Source organism: Thalassophryne amazonica, chromosome 2, assembly GCF_902500255.1.
Source record: "Thalassophryne amazonica chromosome 2, fThaAma1.1, whole genome shotgun sequence".
Classification (NCBI taxonomy): Eukaryota; Metazoa; Chordata; class Actinopteri; order Batrachoidiformes; family Batrachoididae; genus Thalassophryne; species Thalassophryne amazonica.
The window spans coordinates 106,814,046-106,829,027 of record NC_047104.1 but is presented as its reverse complement, the minus strand read 5'-3'; the positions used below and the strand labels follow the sequence as shown (position 1 = coordinate 106,829,027).

The window sequence follows — 14,982 nt, the reverse complement described above, 5'->3', positions numbered from 1 at the left end:
GTGGCCTCCTCGCTAATGCGAGCAGGATGCTTCTGTGCATTTTTCACCTCTCTGCATGCCTACAGCACTGCAACAAACACATTTTTTGGAGTTCAGAAGCTCCGCCTCTGCTCCCATTATCATCAAAACAAACATCAGCAGGCAGTCAGCTCATCATACTGTGATAATTGTGTGTAAATAGTTTTTTTTTTTCTTTTTTGTGTACCACTGCCAAAATATTTATGGAGGGTTGAGAAAAGAAAAGGCTCAAATGAACATGACTGTAGCATTGTGTGTAATTAACAAAAGACACTCCCTTTGATTTCACAACTTGACAGTTCAGTAGTCAGCACAGCTGCTTTTGCACAGCACCAATTAGCTCACCATCTGTAGCCTGGCAGCAATAAGTCAGAAAATATGCTGCTGTTACTGCAGAAGAATGCATCATCTTATCACCTTGATTAAAATCATACATCAGATATGATTATTGAAATTTATTTCTAAACTTTCTCATGCAACCGTAACCCCTGCTTTATGAAATAAGCACTGTGTTGTGCAGAGGCACACATTATAAATAGAAATGATATAGTGGCGGCACGGTGACTTAAGCCCCTTTCACACTGGGCCTGCGTAGAGTTGCATTGTGCTGTGTATCTAGTATGCAGGAATGGCTGCGTAAATTGCACGCAGAGGGGAAGCTTTGGCCCGCCTCTTCTTCTTCCGTGTTTTTGAAGCTTCATTGCCAGCAAAGTTCAGCAGTCCAACAGGATGAATAAAATCTAACAATACAGGTATAATGATAAAAAAACCTAAAAGGATTTTCGCCAGACTGGTGTAGGGTTGCGTACAATTGCAGAGGCATGGTGTACTGTACCGCAGTGTTGTGTAGACTTACTTACAGTAGCAGAATGTTGTGTAGACTTGTGTAGAGCACTACATCCAGTGCTCTACACTGAAAGTCAGCGGAAAAATGAAACATGTTGATTTTTTGCGTCCATTCCGCAGACCCCTTTGCGGCCCTTAGCGTATTGCCACGTAGGGCTGCATAAAGTCAGCGTAGGGCTACATAAACTCAGCGTAGTCGGTATGCCGCATTACGCAACTCTACATTGGCCCGGTGTGAAAGGGGCTTTAGTGGATAGCATTGTTGCCTCACAGTGAGAAAGTGCAGGTTCGCTTCCCACCTGTTCCTTCCTGGGTGGAGTTTGCGTGGGTTCCCTTTGAGTGCTCTGGCTTCTTCCCACCTCCAAAGACATGTGGGTTATGGCTCAGTCACACGGCACTTAAAGGGCAACAAAGCCCAAATGAAACAAGAAATCTGGACTTTCGTTGGCATCATTTAACCTTCGCTCAGCTTCGTTCCTGCAGCTGGCGCTTCGTCAGGATTTTTAAACTGTTGAAAAATTTGAACGAAGAGTAACAAAAACCTCAGTTTGTCCATGTTTTGTTTTGCTGTCGTTTTTGATGTTTTTTTAATCGTTTGTTTAGTTTTTGTAATGTTATTGTTTAGGTTGACTTCGTTTGACCAGCTGAATGTTTTAACACAGTGCAGAAGCTGGTTTGTGAGCGCTGCTGCTGTGTTCATGTACTGTTGGAAATTACAGGGGAAACTCAACCTGTTTGCTTGGAGTTTTTTATCTGGGTGGGGGGTCAGCTTCAATGGGCTCAGGCACCTTATATAGGGAAGAATTAATCTTTTGTGTGGATACAATTAATTATTTTGCCACAAGCAACTGCTGAATTTGAAACAACAAAAAAGTTGTGCAATTTCCAACAGTACTTGAAAGCAGCGGCAGCAGCAGCTCCTGCATGCGCTTATTATTTTTTATTAAATATAATAATACGAGTGTAGGAATGACAATCCAGCCCTTATGTACATGTGGCAACAGGTAGATAATTCAAATTATATAAAGAGCTGTTCTGGAAGGCAGAATTCACGTTGTGGATCAGCTGCAGCTGGTGGAAATAACCACACATGGGGAGTCAATGCACGTTCACACGGACTGATCAGTTTACTGCTCTGATATATTCAATCATCTTTACACTTATATTTATTCCCCCTTTTGACAGTTTTGTATTATAAATCAATATATATGGCTCTAAGGTAATACAGTGTTACCGCAGTGATCACGGCACACCAGAGTTTTTTTTTTTATTGGAGCAAGACGGAGCGCACAGTGTGTCAGTCAGTGAGGATTCTGATGATGAAAGAGATGATCCCTCTTTTGTTCTGGACGAGAAACCAGAGCAGGTGGTCCACCGACGTGCACACAGATCTCCACAGCTTCTGTTTGCAGTTTCTCCAGGACTCAGTCGCTATGAGCTCCGTCCCAGCGCCGAGTCCTGGAACTCAGAGATGCAGACACACTGCTCCAGCAGTGGCTCCAGGCGCGTTTCATTAGCTTCGGTTTTGTTAAGCTCCTCTTTCGTCCCTTTTGCGCTCTTGCTTCGCAGGCTATTCGGTGATAAAGCTCTTTCGTCCACCTTTTCTCAACGAATTGTGACTTTTTTTAAACTTTTTTTCTCAGCGTTCAGGAATCGTCGTGTGCCATGTGACTCGGCTATTAGGTGAACTTGTGACTTTAAATTCTGTCTGTGTTTATTTGTCTACATGTGGCTCTGCAATGTACTAGTGGCCTGTCCAGGGTGAACCCCGCCTCTTTAACAATGACTGCTGGGATCGGCTCCAGTTCCTTTGTGACACTTAATTGGGAAAGGCAGGTGTAGAAAATTAATGAATAATTATATAATTATGTACATATGCCTACACACAGATGTAGTAAATCTGCAGCTAGTGGTCTTTGACCTTTAATTATCAGGGCTCGAAATAGTACGTGCATGTGCTAGTTTGTGCACGTATGGTGCATGAGTGGTGCATGTAATTTTATACTGCACTTGCACTGGTGCAAGTAACTTTATCCAAGTTTTATCAGCTATAAGCACCAGTAAAATGAACCAATATAGGAATAAATAAGGAAAAAAACAGTGTGTTGTCTTCATCTTCCCTGCGTTTTATGACTCAGACACACGGAGCGAGTTGCTGTGCTCCATTTGTTGTGTTCACGCATGCACATGTAAACAAAGAAAAGAAAAAAACTGTCTGGCTGCGGTTTCCTCTCTCTCTCCCCCTCAAACTCTGTCATCATTGTGTTGTAAACCAGTCACCATTTGTTTTATTATACATCTGTGTAGTTAATAAAATTATCTTCACGGACGATTAGTTCGCGCGCACGTGAAAAAAAAAAGTGGCTGCCGCTGTGGTTCCTTTACGGAACCCAGGAGATGTTACTTAAAGTGATATTTTTTTCTGGCCATGAAAATTCACACGCACGTTTTCCTTTAATTGAGCACACAAATTAATAAAACGTGCTCTCAAATTAATAAAACGTGCACACATTTTCCTGGCCGTGATAATTCGTGCGCACATTTTCCTTTAATTGAGCCCTCGAATTAATAAAACATGCACGTTTTCCTTTAATTGAGCCCCTCAAATTAATAAAATGTGCGCACGTTTTCCTGACCGTGATCATTCGTGCGCACGTTTTCCTTTAATCGAGCCCTCAATTAATAAATGTGCACACGTTTTCCTTAATTGAGCCCTCAAATAATAATACGTGCTCACGTTTTCCTTTAATTGAGCCCTCAAATTAATAATACGTGCTCACGTTTTCCCTTTCGTTCAAATGAACTTCATAATATGACCTAAATTGTCATCCTCATGACGCTTCGCCCTCAGCATCCTTTTTAATGTGCTTAAACTCCAGATGATGTCATGCTGGGCAACTGGAGTTCTCTGTATGTCCTTGTGCGCCCAAACCATGATGATACACTCTGACCAGATCCATTTCTAATGGGGAAATGTATTACACTGTCTCCTGGTTTGTTGACTAATAGTCAGCATTTATGTGTCAAGACAATACTGAGTGCACGTTTTACAAATTGTGGCCACATTTATGTAAGTAGATCTTGCCCTTGTTTTACTCAAGCGATGCTTAAAACGAGCGCACAGTGCGCCCGATATAATAAAACGTGCGCACATTCTCTCCACATGCAAAACATTTTGCGATGACACTTCCAGGGCTCCGTAGTTCCTCGCTCTCTATCCCCTGAAACTCTGTCATAATTGTGTTATAAACCAGTCACCATTTGTTTTATTATACATCTGTGTAGTTAATAAATAAAATAAACTTCACAGACAATAAGTTCGCGCGCATGTGAAAAAAAACTGAGGGGAGAGCAGCAACAGCAGCGGCAAACTCTCCCCAGAGAGGAATTAAGTGACACATCAGAGGAGGAGTTTTAAGGTTGATATAAGACTGACTTTTGGTTGTGCAAGTAATTTTTTTGTTACTAGCACCAGTGCAAGTAGGTTAAAAAATGTATTTCGACCCCTGATTATAATTCACCATTCATATAAGGGATCTACTTATATTAGCTACGATCCTTATTTACCCTGTGTACGCTAGCTGTCATGTGTGGCACGCGGTTAGAACGCAGCTTCAACGATGTCTGCGATGTCTTCAACTCATAAGCGTAGGAGGTGGGGTCTATTTGGGGGGGGAGCGACACCAAATTTGCCTGAATTTCAGAAACCCCCAGTGGGTTTCTGAAATTCGTGGCTCCTAAAACCATTACAATACATTTATATACTTGTGTGTGTGTGTGTGTAAATATATATATATATATATATATATATATATATATATATATATATATATATAGTATAGTATATTTTTACACAATTATCCTTTTATTGACCAAGTTTCATTCATAAAGTCAGTGGTGTGTATAAGTGAAGAGTTAATGGTCCATGTCCTCGGACGACACAGGCATGGGCAGGAAACGTACACCTGTTTATCAACCAAATGTCACGGACAAAATGACAAGAATAACCAAAACCACATACTTATGGAAGGAAATATTATCTCCCTTGTTCCTCTGTTTGTGGGATTGCCAAAATGCACAGCTTTCCGGCATATTCCACTTGTTTCTTGATGAGACCAATTGAACTTCTATGTATGCTGCCTCTTGACTTGCCCGGAAATAAAATGGCAACCACGCCGCCTTGCCGGGACACGGCTCAGTGCAAGTGCGGCCTCGAGTACTCATACACAGTTGGGAAATAAGTATTTGACCCCTGTCAGTTTTGCAGGGTTTCCCACCTACAAAGAATGGAGAGGTCCTGTAATTTTTATCGTAGGTACACTTCAACTGTGACAGGATCTAAAAAAAAAAATCCAGTAAATCACATTGTATGATTTTTAAATAATTAATTTGCATTTTATTGCAAAAAAAAAGTATTTGACCCCCTAGAAAAACAGAGCTTAACAATTGTTACAAAAACATTTGTCTGCCATTACAGAGGTCAGATGTTTTCTGTAGTTCTTGACCAAGTTTTCACACGCTGCAACAGGGATTCTGGTCCACTTCTCCATACAGATCTTCTCCAAATCTTTCAGGTTTGGAGTTTCAGCTCCCTCCCAAGATTTTCTATTGAGTTCAGGTCTGGAGACTGGCCAGGCCACTCCAGGACCTTGAAATGCATCTTACGGAGCCCCTCCTTAATTGCCCTGGCTGTGTATTTGGGGTCATTGTCATGTTGGAAGACCCAGCCATGACCCATCTTCAATGCTCTTACTGAAGGAAGGAGGTTGTTTGCCAAAATCTCGCAATACATGACCCCATCCGTCCTCCCTTCAATACGGTGCAGTCGTCCTGTCCCCTTTGCAGAAGATCACCTCCAGAGTATGATATTTCCACCCCCATGCTTCATGGTTGGGATGGTTTTCTTGGGGTTGTTCTCATCCTCTAAACATGGTAAGTGGAGTTGATTCCAAAAAGCTCTATTTTGGTCTCATCTGACCACATGACCTTCTCCCATGCCTCCTCTGGATCATCCAGATGGTCACTGGTGAACTTCAAATGGGCCTGGACATGTGCTGGCTTGAGCAGGGGGACCTTGCTGCCCTGCAGGATTTTAAACCATGACAGCATCGTGTGTTACTAATGTAATCTTTGTGACTATGGTCCTAGCTCTCTTCAGGTCATTGACCAGGTCCTCCTGTGTAGTTCTGAGCTTTCTCAGAATCATCCTTACCCCACAAAGTGAGATCTTGCATGGAATCCCAGACCGAGGGAGATTGACAGTCATCTTGTGTTTCTTCCACTTTCTAATAAATAGTCATAACAGTTGTTGTCTTCTACCAAGCTGCTTGCCTGTTGTCCTGTAGTCCATCCCAGCCTTGTGCAGGTCTACAGTTTTGTCCCTGGTGTACTTAGACATCTGTTTGATCTTGGCTATGGTGGACAGGTTGGAGTGTGATTGATTGAGAACAGGTGTCTTTTATACAGATAACAAGTTCAAACAGGTGCAATTAATACAGATAAAGAGTGCAGAATAAGAGGGCTTCTTAAAGAAAAATTAACAGGTCTGTGAGAGCCAGAATTCTTGCTGGTTGGTAGGGGATCAAATACTTATTTTATGCAATAAAATGCAAATTAATTATTTAAAAATCATACAATGTGATTTTCTGGATTTTTTTTTTTTTTTTTTTTTTTAGTTTCTGTCTCTCAGTTGAAGTGTACCTATGATAAAAATTACAGACCTCTCTATTCTTTGTAGGTGGGAAAACCTGCGAAACTAACGGGGTCAAATACTTATTTTCCCCACTGTATATAACCTCTTTGGTTGGTCCACAGGTGGCCTTTAGTTCTCTTACTCTCCACCAGGAGGCAGCACTGCTTGAGCTTTGGACTGGAAGGAGTGGGCTTCATGCTGGCATTTACCGTATTTTCCGGACTATAAGTCGCACTTTTTTACATGTTTTGGCCGGGGGTGCGACCTATACTCCGGTGCGACTTATAAATGAAAAATATACCGGTAGGATCTCAATTAATTTACTGTAACAAAACAATTTTACGTGACAGAGTCGATCTATGTTTTAAAATGGCCACCGGAAAAGGAAATGCAATGCATCATGGGCACTGTAGTATGACGGCCATCCTATAGTTCACGCTGGTCGCGATAACCAATCAGAGAACAGAACTTTGGATGCGTATTCCTCACCTCACCCACAGCGTGTGAAGCTGACGAACTCGGTGCTTGCTGTTATTCCGGCTTGGCAAACAGAACAACTTCAACCCTTGGATATCAATGTGAGCAGAGTGTTTAAGTTGACGGCGGAGGATTAGCGTGTGCACTTGGAAGGAGCTGGCGTCGATGATTGTGAAAAGCGTTTGAAGCAGACGAACATGGTGTTTATTCCGGGATGGCTAACAAGACAGCTTCAACCCTTGGATATCAGTGTGAGCAGAGTTGACGCTGAGAGCTGCATGGGAGCACTGAGCGACGGCGGAGGATTAGCGTCTGCACTTGGAAGGAGCTGGATCGACACCGCTGGGCGGTCATGAGCTGCGCAGGTAGGCGCTGCATGGTTCGGCTCGCAATGTGGTCCGCAAAATACAAACATATCCGTAGGTAAAATGCAGCTCACGAGAGGGCACTCGAGGCTTGTGTGACTGTTCCTGCGACTTCTGACTACCATAGAAAAATAAAAATTTTAACGTTACTGATAACATAACAAGACAACGGAGAAGGCCCGAAAAAATGCCACCAAAAACAAAATCATACTCTGCAGATTACAAGTTGCGACTGGTGAAATATGCATCCGAAAACGGTAGCCGTCACAATATTATCATCTGAACTTTTCATGTTAACATACCTGTATGTCCATGGGACTTATAGTCCAGTGGACCTTATTTATGGTTTATTTTTCTTTATAATGGATAAAGTGGCTGGTGCGACTTATACTCCGGTGCGACTTATTTATGGTTTGTTTTTCTTTATAATGGATAAAGTGGCTGGTGCGACTTATACTCCGGTGCGACTTATAGTCCGGAAAATACGGTACAACCCGAGACCCTGGCACTAGACTCTATAGAGTTGAAGACATCTGTTCTACTTCTACACTGATGATGATCATCACAGTTTCGAGTAAAATTTCATCGTCAATTTTTTTTCTTGGCCTTTGGAATATTTTTTAGGCATAAACACATTTTCCTTAACATGGCCCATGCCCAAATTTCCAGCCCATCTGCCCGAATTTGAGCATTTTGCCGTGCCCCCCCACCTCCTATGCCTATGCTTCAACTAACAGACAGACAGACAGCATTTTATCCAGACCACGGATAACTTAGTGTCCATTTCTGCTGGATTCTCAGATTGCACTGCAGGTCAGAACACCATTTACATGTCAGTGTTAGACAGAAACACAATGGTGAAAACACAACACTCAGGCCATTTAAGTAAAAGTAATAAACTGTGTCCAAGTGGTTTGTGCACTTGCTTCCAAAACTGAAAGATCCTGGTTTGAAACCGCCCATGTTCCATCTAATACGGAGTTGTGAAGGAAGCAAATAACCATAGGAAGCAAGTAACCTAAATCTTATGCCATATCAACATGCAGATCCATATCCAAGCTGCTGTGGTAACCCCAAGTGAAAAAGGAGAAGCTGGAAGAAATTACTTTTAAAAATGATGTGGTACAAGTCCTGCATCGAAAATGTTTATTAATTAAAAGTATAAAGGTATTTGCATCAACGTAAAAGTACCCATTATGTAGAGTCCATTTCAGAATAATGTATATCTTCACTCACTCATCAACTGCTTACTCCAATTTAGGGTTATGGGGGTGGGGGTTTGCTGGAGCCTATCCCAGCAGTCATAGTGCAGGCGGGGTACCATACTATACCAACTTTATTTATAAAGCACCTTAGACAGCCAGGACAGGAGTCATATGCTCCCTCCTCTGAGCCCCTGTCAAAAGCCGCGCCGCAGCATTCTGTCACAGGGCCACATATAGACAAACACATTCACACCCAAACACACACCTACGGTCAATTTAAAGTCTCCAATCCACCTAACCTGCATGTCTTTGTCTGTGGGAGGAAACCGAAGCACCCGGAGGGAACCCACACAAACACGGGTGAGAACATGCAAACTCCACACAGAAAAGGCAGGAAGCGATCACACAACCTTCTTGTTGTGAGGCATCAGTGCTAAGCACTAATCCACCGTGCCGCCCTGATGTATATCTTATTGGATTATAGTTGTCAGATCAAAGTAGTTTAGTAAAAAGTACAATAACATGCCTCTGACACAAGTATAACATAGTCAACTAAAGTTCAAATACCTCAAATTTGTACTTGAGTGCAGTACATGTAACATAGGGGGTGGCCGGAAGGAGCAGGAAATTGATCAATATAATTTAGTTTAGTTTGTGAGAGTTTGAGAGTGAGTTAGTCTGAGACAGAAAGGGACAGAGAACAAATGATGAGTGACTGGCACAGGAACAGAATAAGAATTAGTGTATTTTGGCCCAAAACAACATGATCTGGACAAATCAAATTTGTGTTCTATCAGATGATAAAATGCATGTCAGGACTTTCTATCAGCATGGCGCCAACCTGTTCTCATCTCTCGAGGATTTGTGTGATTTGTGATTGCATGTTTTATTTCATGTGTTGGTGTTGTCTATGTTACTTATTTTGTCCCAAACTTTTATTTTTTGTTTGTTTTCTATAGCTCGCTCTCATCTTACATTCAGGTCTGCTGTAGTAAAGTAAAATAACTGAAGTTACAAAACTAAAGTAAATATCACAATCAATATTTTTATGGGTCAGTGTTTAAAATTGTAAAGGCCCCAATACAACAATATTTAAAAGTGCTCTGACAGTGGCACAAACGTAATTTAAGAACTTAGATGTCGTAGGCGTGTGTGAATGAATATTTATACGTACACAACAAATATGTACTGCTAACGTATTATTGTATGTATTATTGATGACATACAATCATCCATATTTGCAAGCTCTGATTGCCAGCCAGGAACTTTACCACTGTGCTACCATTGCTGACCCATAAAAGATGCAGAAAAATGCCTGAAATCAACAAGGCGATAGACATATTAAAAAAGAAGCACACACACACCATAAAACACCGCATTTTATTGAATCCCTCTTATCAAGTGAACAATACAAGTATGAACTGTCTGTTCCTCTGTAGATGACCCATGGTCACACACATACAGTCATGAAATGTCATGAATGAACCAGTAAGCTCTTATGTCCATATCTACTGCCCTGGCGTGTCCAGTCGGCCCTGCGTGCATTTCTGGCCCAACATGCATGTCCTGTGGATGGCGCGCCGCAGTACAGACACCACATCATGTGGAACAGAGCTCACGTAGGTGACGTGACATTCAGATTGCCCGCTGCATGTTATGATCTGACGGTCGGTTTCACTTGGGGCAGCCTGTCAATGTGTGTGCCGTGCGCTCACTCACTGCAGCTCATTGCAAAAGTGATATAAGTTTTTATATATGTCCACATGAGGACAGCAAGCAGACACACACGTGTCACAGTGGACAGTTGTAAGTTCATGTCCATCCAAACAGGGGTACGTGTTCCCCAGCTGTGACATCCAGAACCAGAGATCTCAACATCTGTAGCCTGTCGGGGGCCACACCCCCTGTCAGTTCAGTGCACACACCAACGTGTCGTGTTATGTGATCATTTCTTTTAGTTATTTTTGCTGCTATTTAGTTTATCCCCCCCATCTGCAACACATCCACCACGTGTTGCGAATGGGGGGAGTGCAACACACGTGTGATTCACACGCATGGAACGTGTTGCGGGGGGAGCCAGACACTCTGGCACGTCCCATGTGTGTTGCTGTTTTACAACGCCACACTTGTGGGGGCATTTAAGCAAATTTCACAGCCAGCTCGAAAGTGATCGTTTGCTCACTATTTTCATGCTAACAGTGCGAATGGCCACACATGTTCTAAGTGCCATGCCAGTGGTGTTAGATGTTCATGTGTGTCACCTGGAATTTGGCCGACACCTGCCGGGAGAGGAATCGATTGGGCTCTCACAGCACACACTCTGTCTTTCAGCCACTGGTGTGCACAAATAGTTGTAGCAACAGGTGTACAAATGTGTACGATTCCTGCTTCGTGCGCACTTCAGCCACATTCATACTATGTGTGAAAGGGCCCTTACCGAGTGCATCTGAACATAGAATTATATGTTGTTTAGTTTATATTTTTCTTCATTCTTTCTTTATTTAGATAATAAATACTAATGATGTTTTTTGTCACGGGCCAAGGTCTGAAAATACTGTCTTTGACTTTTTAAGACTGTTTATAATAATTTAAAGAAGCATGCTCTTGTGTTTCCTAACCCACAAAAAAGGAAACAGTGACATTATCTCCTTGATGTCTGCAGCTATGCAAGTTTTAGAATAGTTTTCTGATGTTTGTGCACTTACTGTGTCTTTTTTCATTTCTCAGCTCAAGCAATTTCTGGACAATGAGGTGCTATTCCACAATGAGAACAAACAGCTCCAACAAGTGAAGTTGTCTGTGTTGGGATGGTTATGACATAGTAATACAGTAGGGGGCGTAGAAGAAACAGTTAAACGTGCACTTTAAGGCACACACTCAGCAATGACTTGTTATTTTCTATAAAAAAGAGACTTTGCTATGTATGCTGCTGTGTTTATTAATTATGGACATGACTTATGAATGTTACTCTCATAACAATATTCATAAAAACATTTTCCACTTGCTGTTGCACTTACGAATGTATAAAGGATCGTAATGAAGAATTTAAATAGATATTTTCCAGGTTTTTTCTTTCAGTTATGAATTTATGTTTAATCAGGTAATGAACAAGGTGTACTAAATGTATCACATTGATAACACTTTTGTCAGGTGATATTCTTACAAGAAACCACTTGAAAGATTGTGTGTATATTTACTGTAGCAGTGCCAACCTCTTATTAGCTTGCCAAAATGGATTTTATTTTTGCTTACATCAGGATTAAAATAACCCTTAACATATTTCTGTGTGACTGAGGGAGTTCACACAATGGAAATTTATAAAATGTAAATATTAAAGATATTAACACAATTTTTTTTTTTATTTTGAATATGTTGAATAGGTTCAGATGTTCTACGACATTATCAGTAACTTGAATATGATAAAAGCTGGTAAGAATTTGACATTAGTTCAGGGGCAATGTGTCACTTATCACTCTGTATCTACAACTTACTTAAGGAAGATACTTTATTTTATTGATCACTAAATGTAGTACTTGCATTGGGATTGTATTTGTATTAAATACTTAATTTTTATAATCAATGCAAGTTTGCCTCTTGTAGATCAGAATTTATAGTCATTAAGCATGAATATAGAGCAAATCCTTTAAAGATAAAATGAAGAACCACTTTCCAAATTATAAAGGCAACTGTAATTTTTATTTTTTTTTTTATAAAAAAAAAGCAACAGCAGTGGAATCAGTTGCTGTTGTTTGAGCTTTGGTGCCCAAGGGATTGGTTTTGGTTTTTGTCTACCCCACCACCACTTTAATTAGACCTTATTATACACCTTTTCAACATCTTAATATTCAGTGCAGCCAAAAAGTATTCACAGTGCTTCACTGTTTCCACATTTTGTTGTTACAGTCTTATTCCAAAATGGATGAAACCATTTTTTTTCCTCAAAATTCTACACACAATACCCTATAATGACAATTTCACAAAAGTTTTTTTCTTCAGATTTTTGCAAATTTATTGAAAAAATAAATAAATAAAAATAATAAAACCTAAGAATCACTTGTACATAATACGATACAACACTTTATTGTCCCTTCTTGGAAATTTGCAGCTGCACAATAAAACTGCCATAACATAATTACATAACTCATGCATAGTGCACATAACTTGATACACACACCAATTATACATATTGCACATATCCCTAATACACATATCCAAATTGCACTTACCCCTTTTACACAGCAGTCTCACACAAATAATTCATGCATATTGCACATATCCCTAAAATACATACCCCTATTGCACAGCTGTCTCCCACTTATGGTTAAAAGGAAAATACTGACAATGAATAAATAACACTAAAATAGCAATGCCACCATTAATGCACAATCATATTACCTATCCCAGGAACCACTATTTAAGACTCTAATTGACGTGGGCACGAATGAGTTTTTAAAGCGATTCATTCTGCACTGAGGGACTCTGTATCACCTACCAGACGGTAGGAGTTCATACTCAGGATAGAGTATGTGGGAAGGATCCAACAAAGCTCACTGTGCTTGTTTGAGAACAGACTGTAAGTATTCACACCCTTTGCCATGAAGCTCAAAATTGAGCTCAGGTGCATCCTGTTTCCACTGATCATCCTTGAGATGTTTCTACAGCTTAATTAGAGTCTACCCGGGTAAATTCATTTGATTGGACATGATTGGAAAGGCACACACCTGTCTACATGTAAGGTCCCACAGTTGACAGTGCATGTCAGAGCACAAACCAAGCATGAAGTCAAAGGAACTGCCTGTAGATCTCTGAGACAGGATTGTCTTGAGTCACAAATCTGGGGAAGGGTACAGAAGCATTTCTATTGCTTTGAAGGTCCCAATGAGCACGGTGACCTCCATCATCCATAAACGGAAGAAGTTTGGATTCACCAGGACTCTTCCTAGAGCTGGCCGCCCATCTAAACTGAGCGATCGGGGGAGAAGGGGCCTTAGTCAGGGAGGTGACCAAGAACCCGATTGGTCACTCTGTCAGAGCTCCAGCATTCCTCTGTGGAGAGAGAAGATCCTTCCAGAAAGGCAACCATCTCTGCAGCAATCCACTAATCAGGCCTGTGTGGTAGAGTGGCCAGACGGAAGTCACTCCTTAGTAAAAGGCACATGGCAGCCCACCTGTGTTTGCTAAAAGGCACCTGAAGGACTCTCAGACCATGAGAAACAAAATTCTCAGGTCTGATGAGACAAAGATTGAACTCTTTGGAATGATGCCAGGCATCCTGTTTGGAGGAAACCAGGCACCATCCCTACAGTGAAGCATGGTGGTGGCAGCATCATACTGTGGGGATGTTTTTCAGTGGCAGAAACTGGGAGACCAGTCCAGGACTCAGGGAAAGATGAGTGCAGAGACATCATGAATGAACACCTGCTACAGAGTGCTCTTGACCTCAGACTGGGGCAACGGTCACCTTTCAGCAGGACAATGACCCTACACAGCAAAATCACCAGTGTTAAATTAACACTCACTCAGCCACATGGGGTGTGCAGCCAGTACGTTCTGAGTGCCGGTCCCAAGCCCGGATAAATGAGGAGGGTTGCGTCAGGAAGGGCATCCGGTGTAAAACAAGCCAACCCAACTATGCAGACTAAGAATTGAATTTCCATACCGGTTCGGTCGAGGCCTGGGTTAACAACGTCCACCACCAGTGCTGTTGCCCAACAGGGTGCCGGTGGAAATTGGGCTACTGCTGAACGAAGATGACAAAGCAGAGGAGAACGTTTCCACAAACGGCGGGAGAAGAAGAAAACTAGAAGGGTGGAAATGAGAGTGGGGTCTTTGAATGTTGGTAGTATGACTGGTACAGGGAGAGAACTGGCTGATATGGAGAGGAGAAAAGTAGACATATTGTGTGCGCAAGAGACCAAGTGGAAGGGAAGTACGACGGTGGGTACAACTTGTTGTACCATGGTGAGGACAGGAAGAGAAATGGTGTTGGGGTCATTTTAAAGGAAGAGTATGTTAAATGTGTTGGAGGTTAAGCGAGTGTCCGACAGATGAGTGTGAAGTTGGAAATTGAAGGGGTGATGATGAATATCATCAGTGCATATGGCCCACAGGTAGGTTGTGAGATGGAGAAAGAAGATTTCTGGAGTGTGTTAGATGAGGTGGTGGAGAGTGTGCCCAAGCATGAAAGAGTAGTGATAGGAGCAGACTTCAGTGGGCATGTTGGTGAAGGGAACAAAGGTGATGAGGAAGTAATGGGTGGATATGGTATCAAGGGTAGGAATGTGGAAGGATAGATGGTAGTTGATTTTGCAAAAAGGATGGAAATGGGTGTGGTGAATAACTACTTGAAGAAAAGGGAGGAGCACAGGGTAACATATAA

At 41.7% G+C, this 14,982-nt stretch overlaps 1 protein-coding gene across 8 annotated transcripts in view; it reads left to right on the top strand.

The window, feature by feature from the left end:
* The window catches only part of plekha7b (pleckstrin homology domain containing, family A member 7b), a 273,942-nt gene extending 262,060 nt beyond the window's left edge, over positions 1–11,882 (top strand). For all 8 annotated transcript variants that reach the window (XM_034191278.1, XM_034191265.1, XM_034191251.1 and 5 more), the window contains one exon: positions 11,331–11,882. Coding sequence is in view for 1 of the 8 variants with exons in the window: in XM_034191256.1 (XP_034047147.1) it covers positions 11,331–11,353 (23 nt within the window). In the remaining 7 variants the exon portion in view is untranslated. The remainder of the gene's footprint in view (positions 1–11,330) is intronic.
* Positions 11,883–14,982: the final 3,100 nt, after the last annotated feature.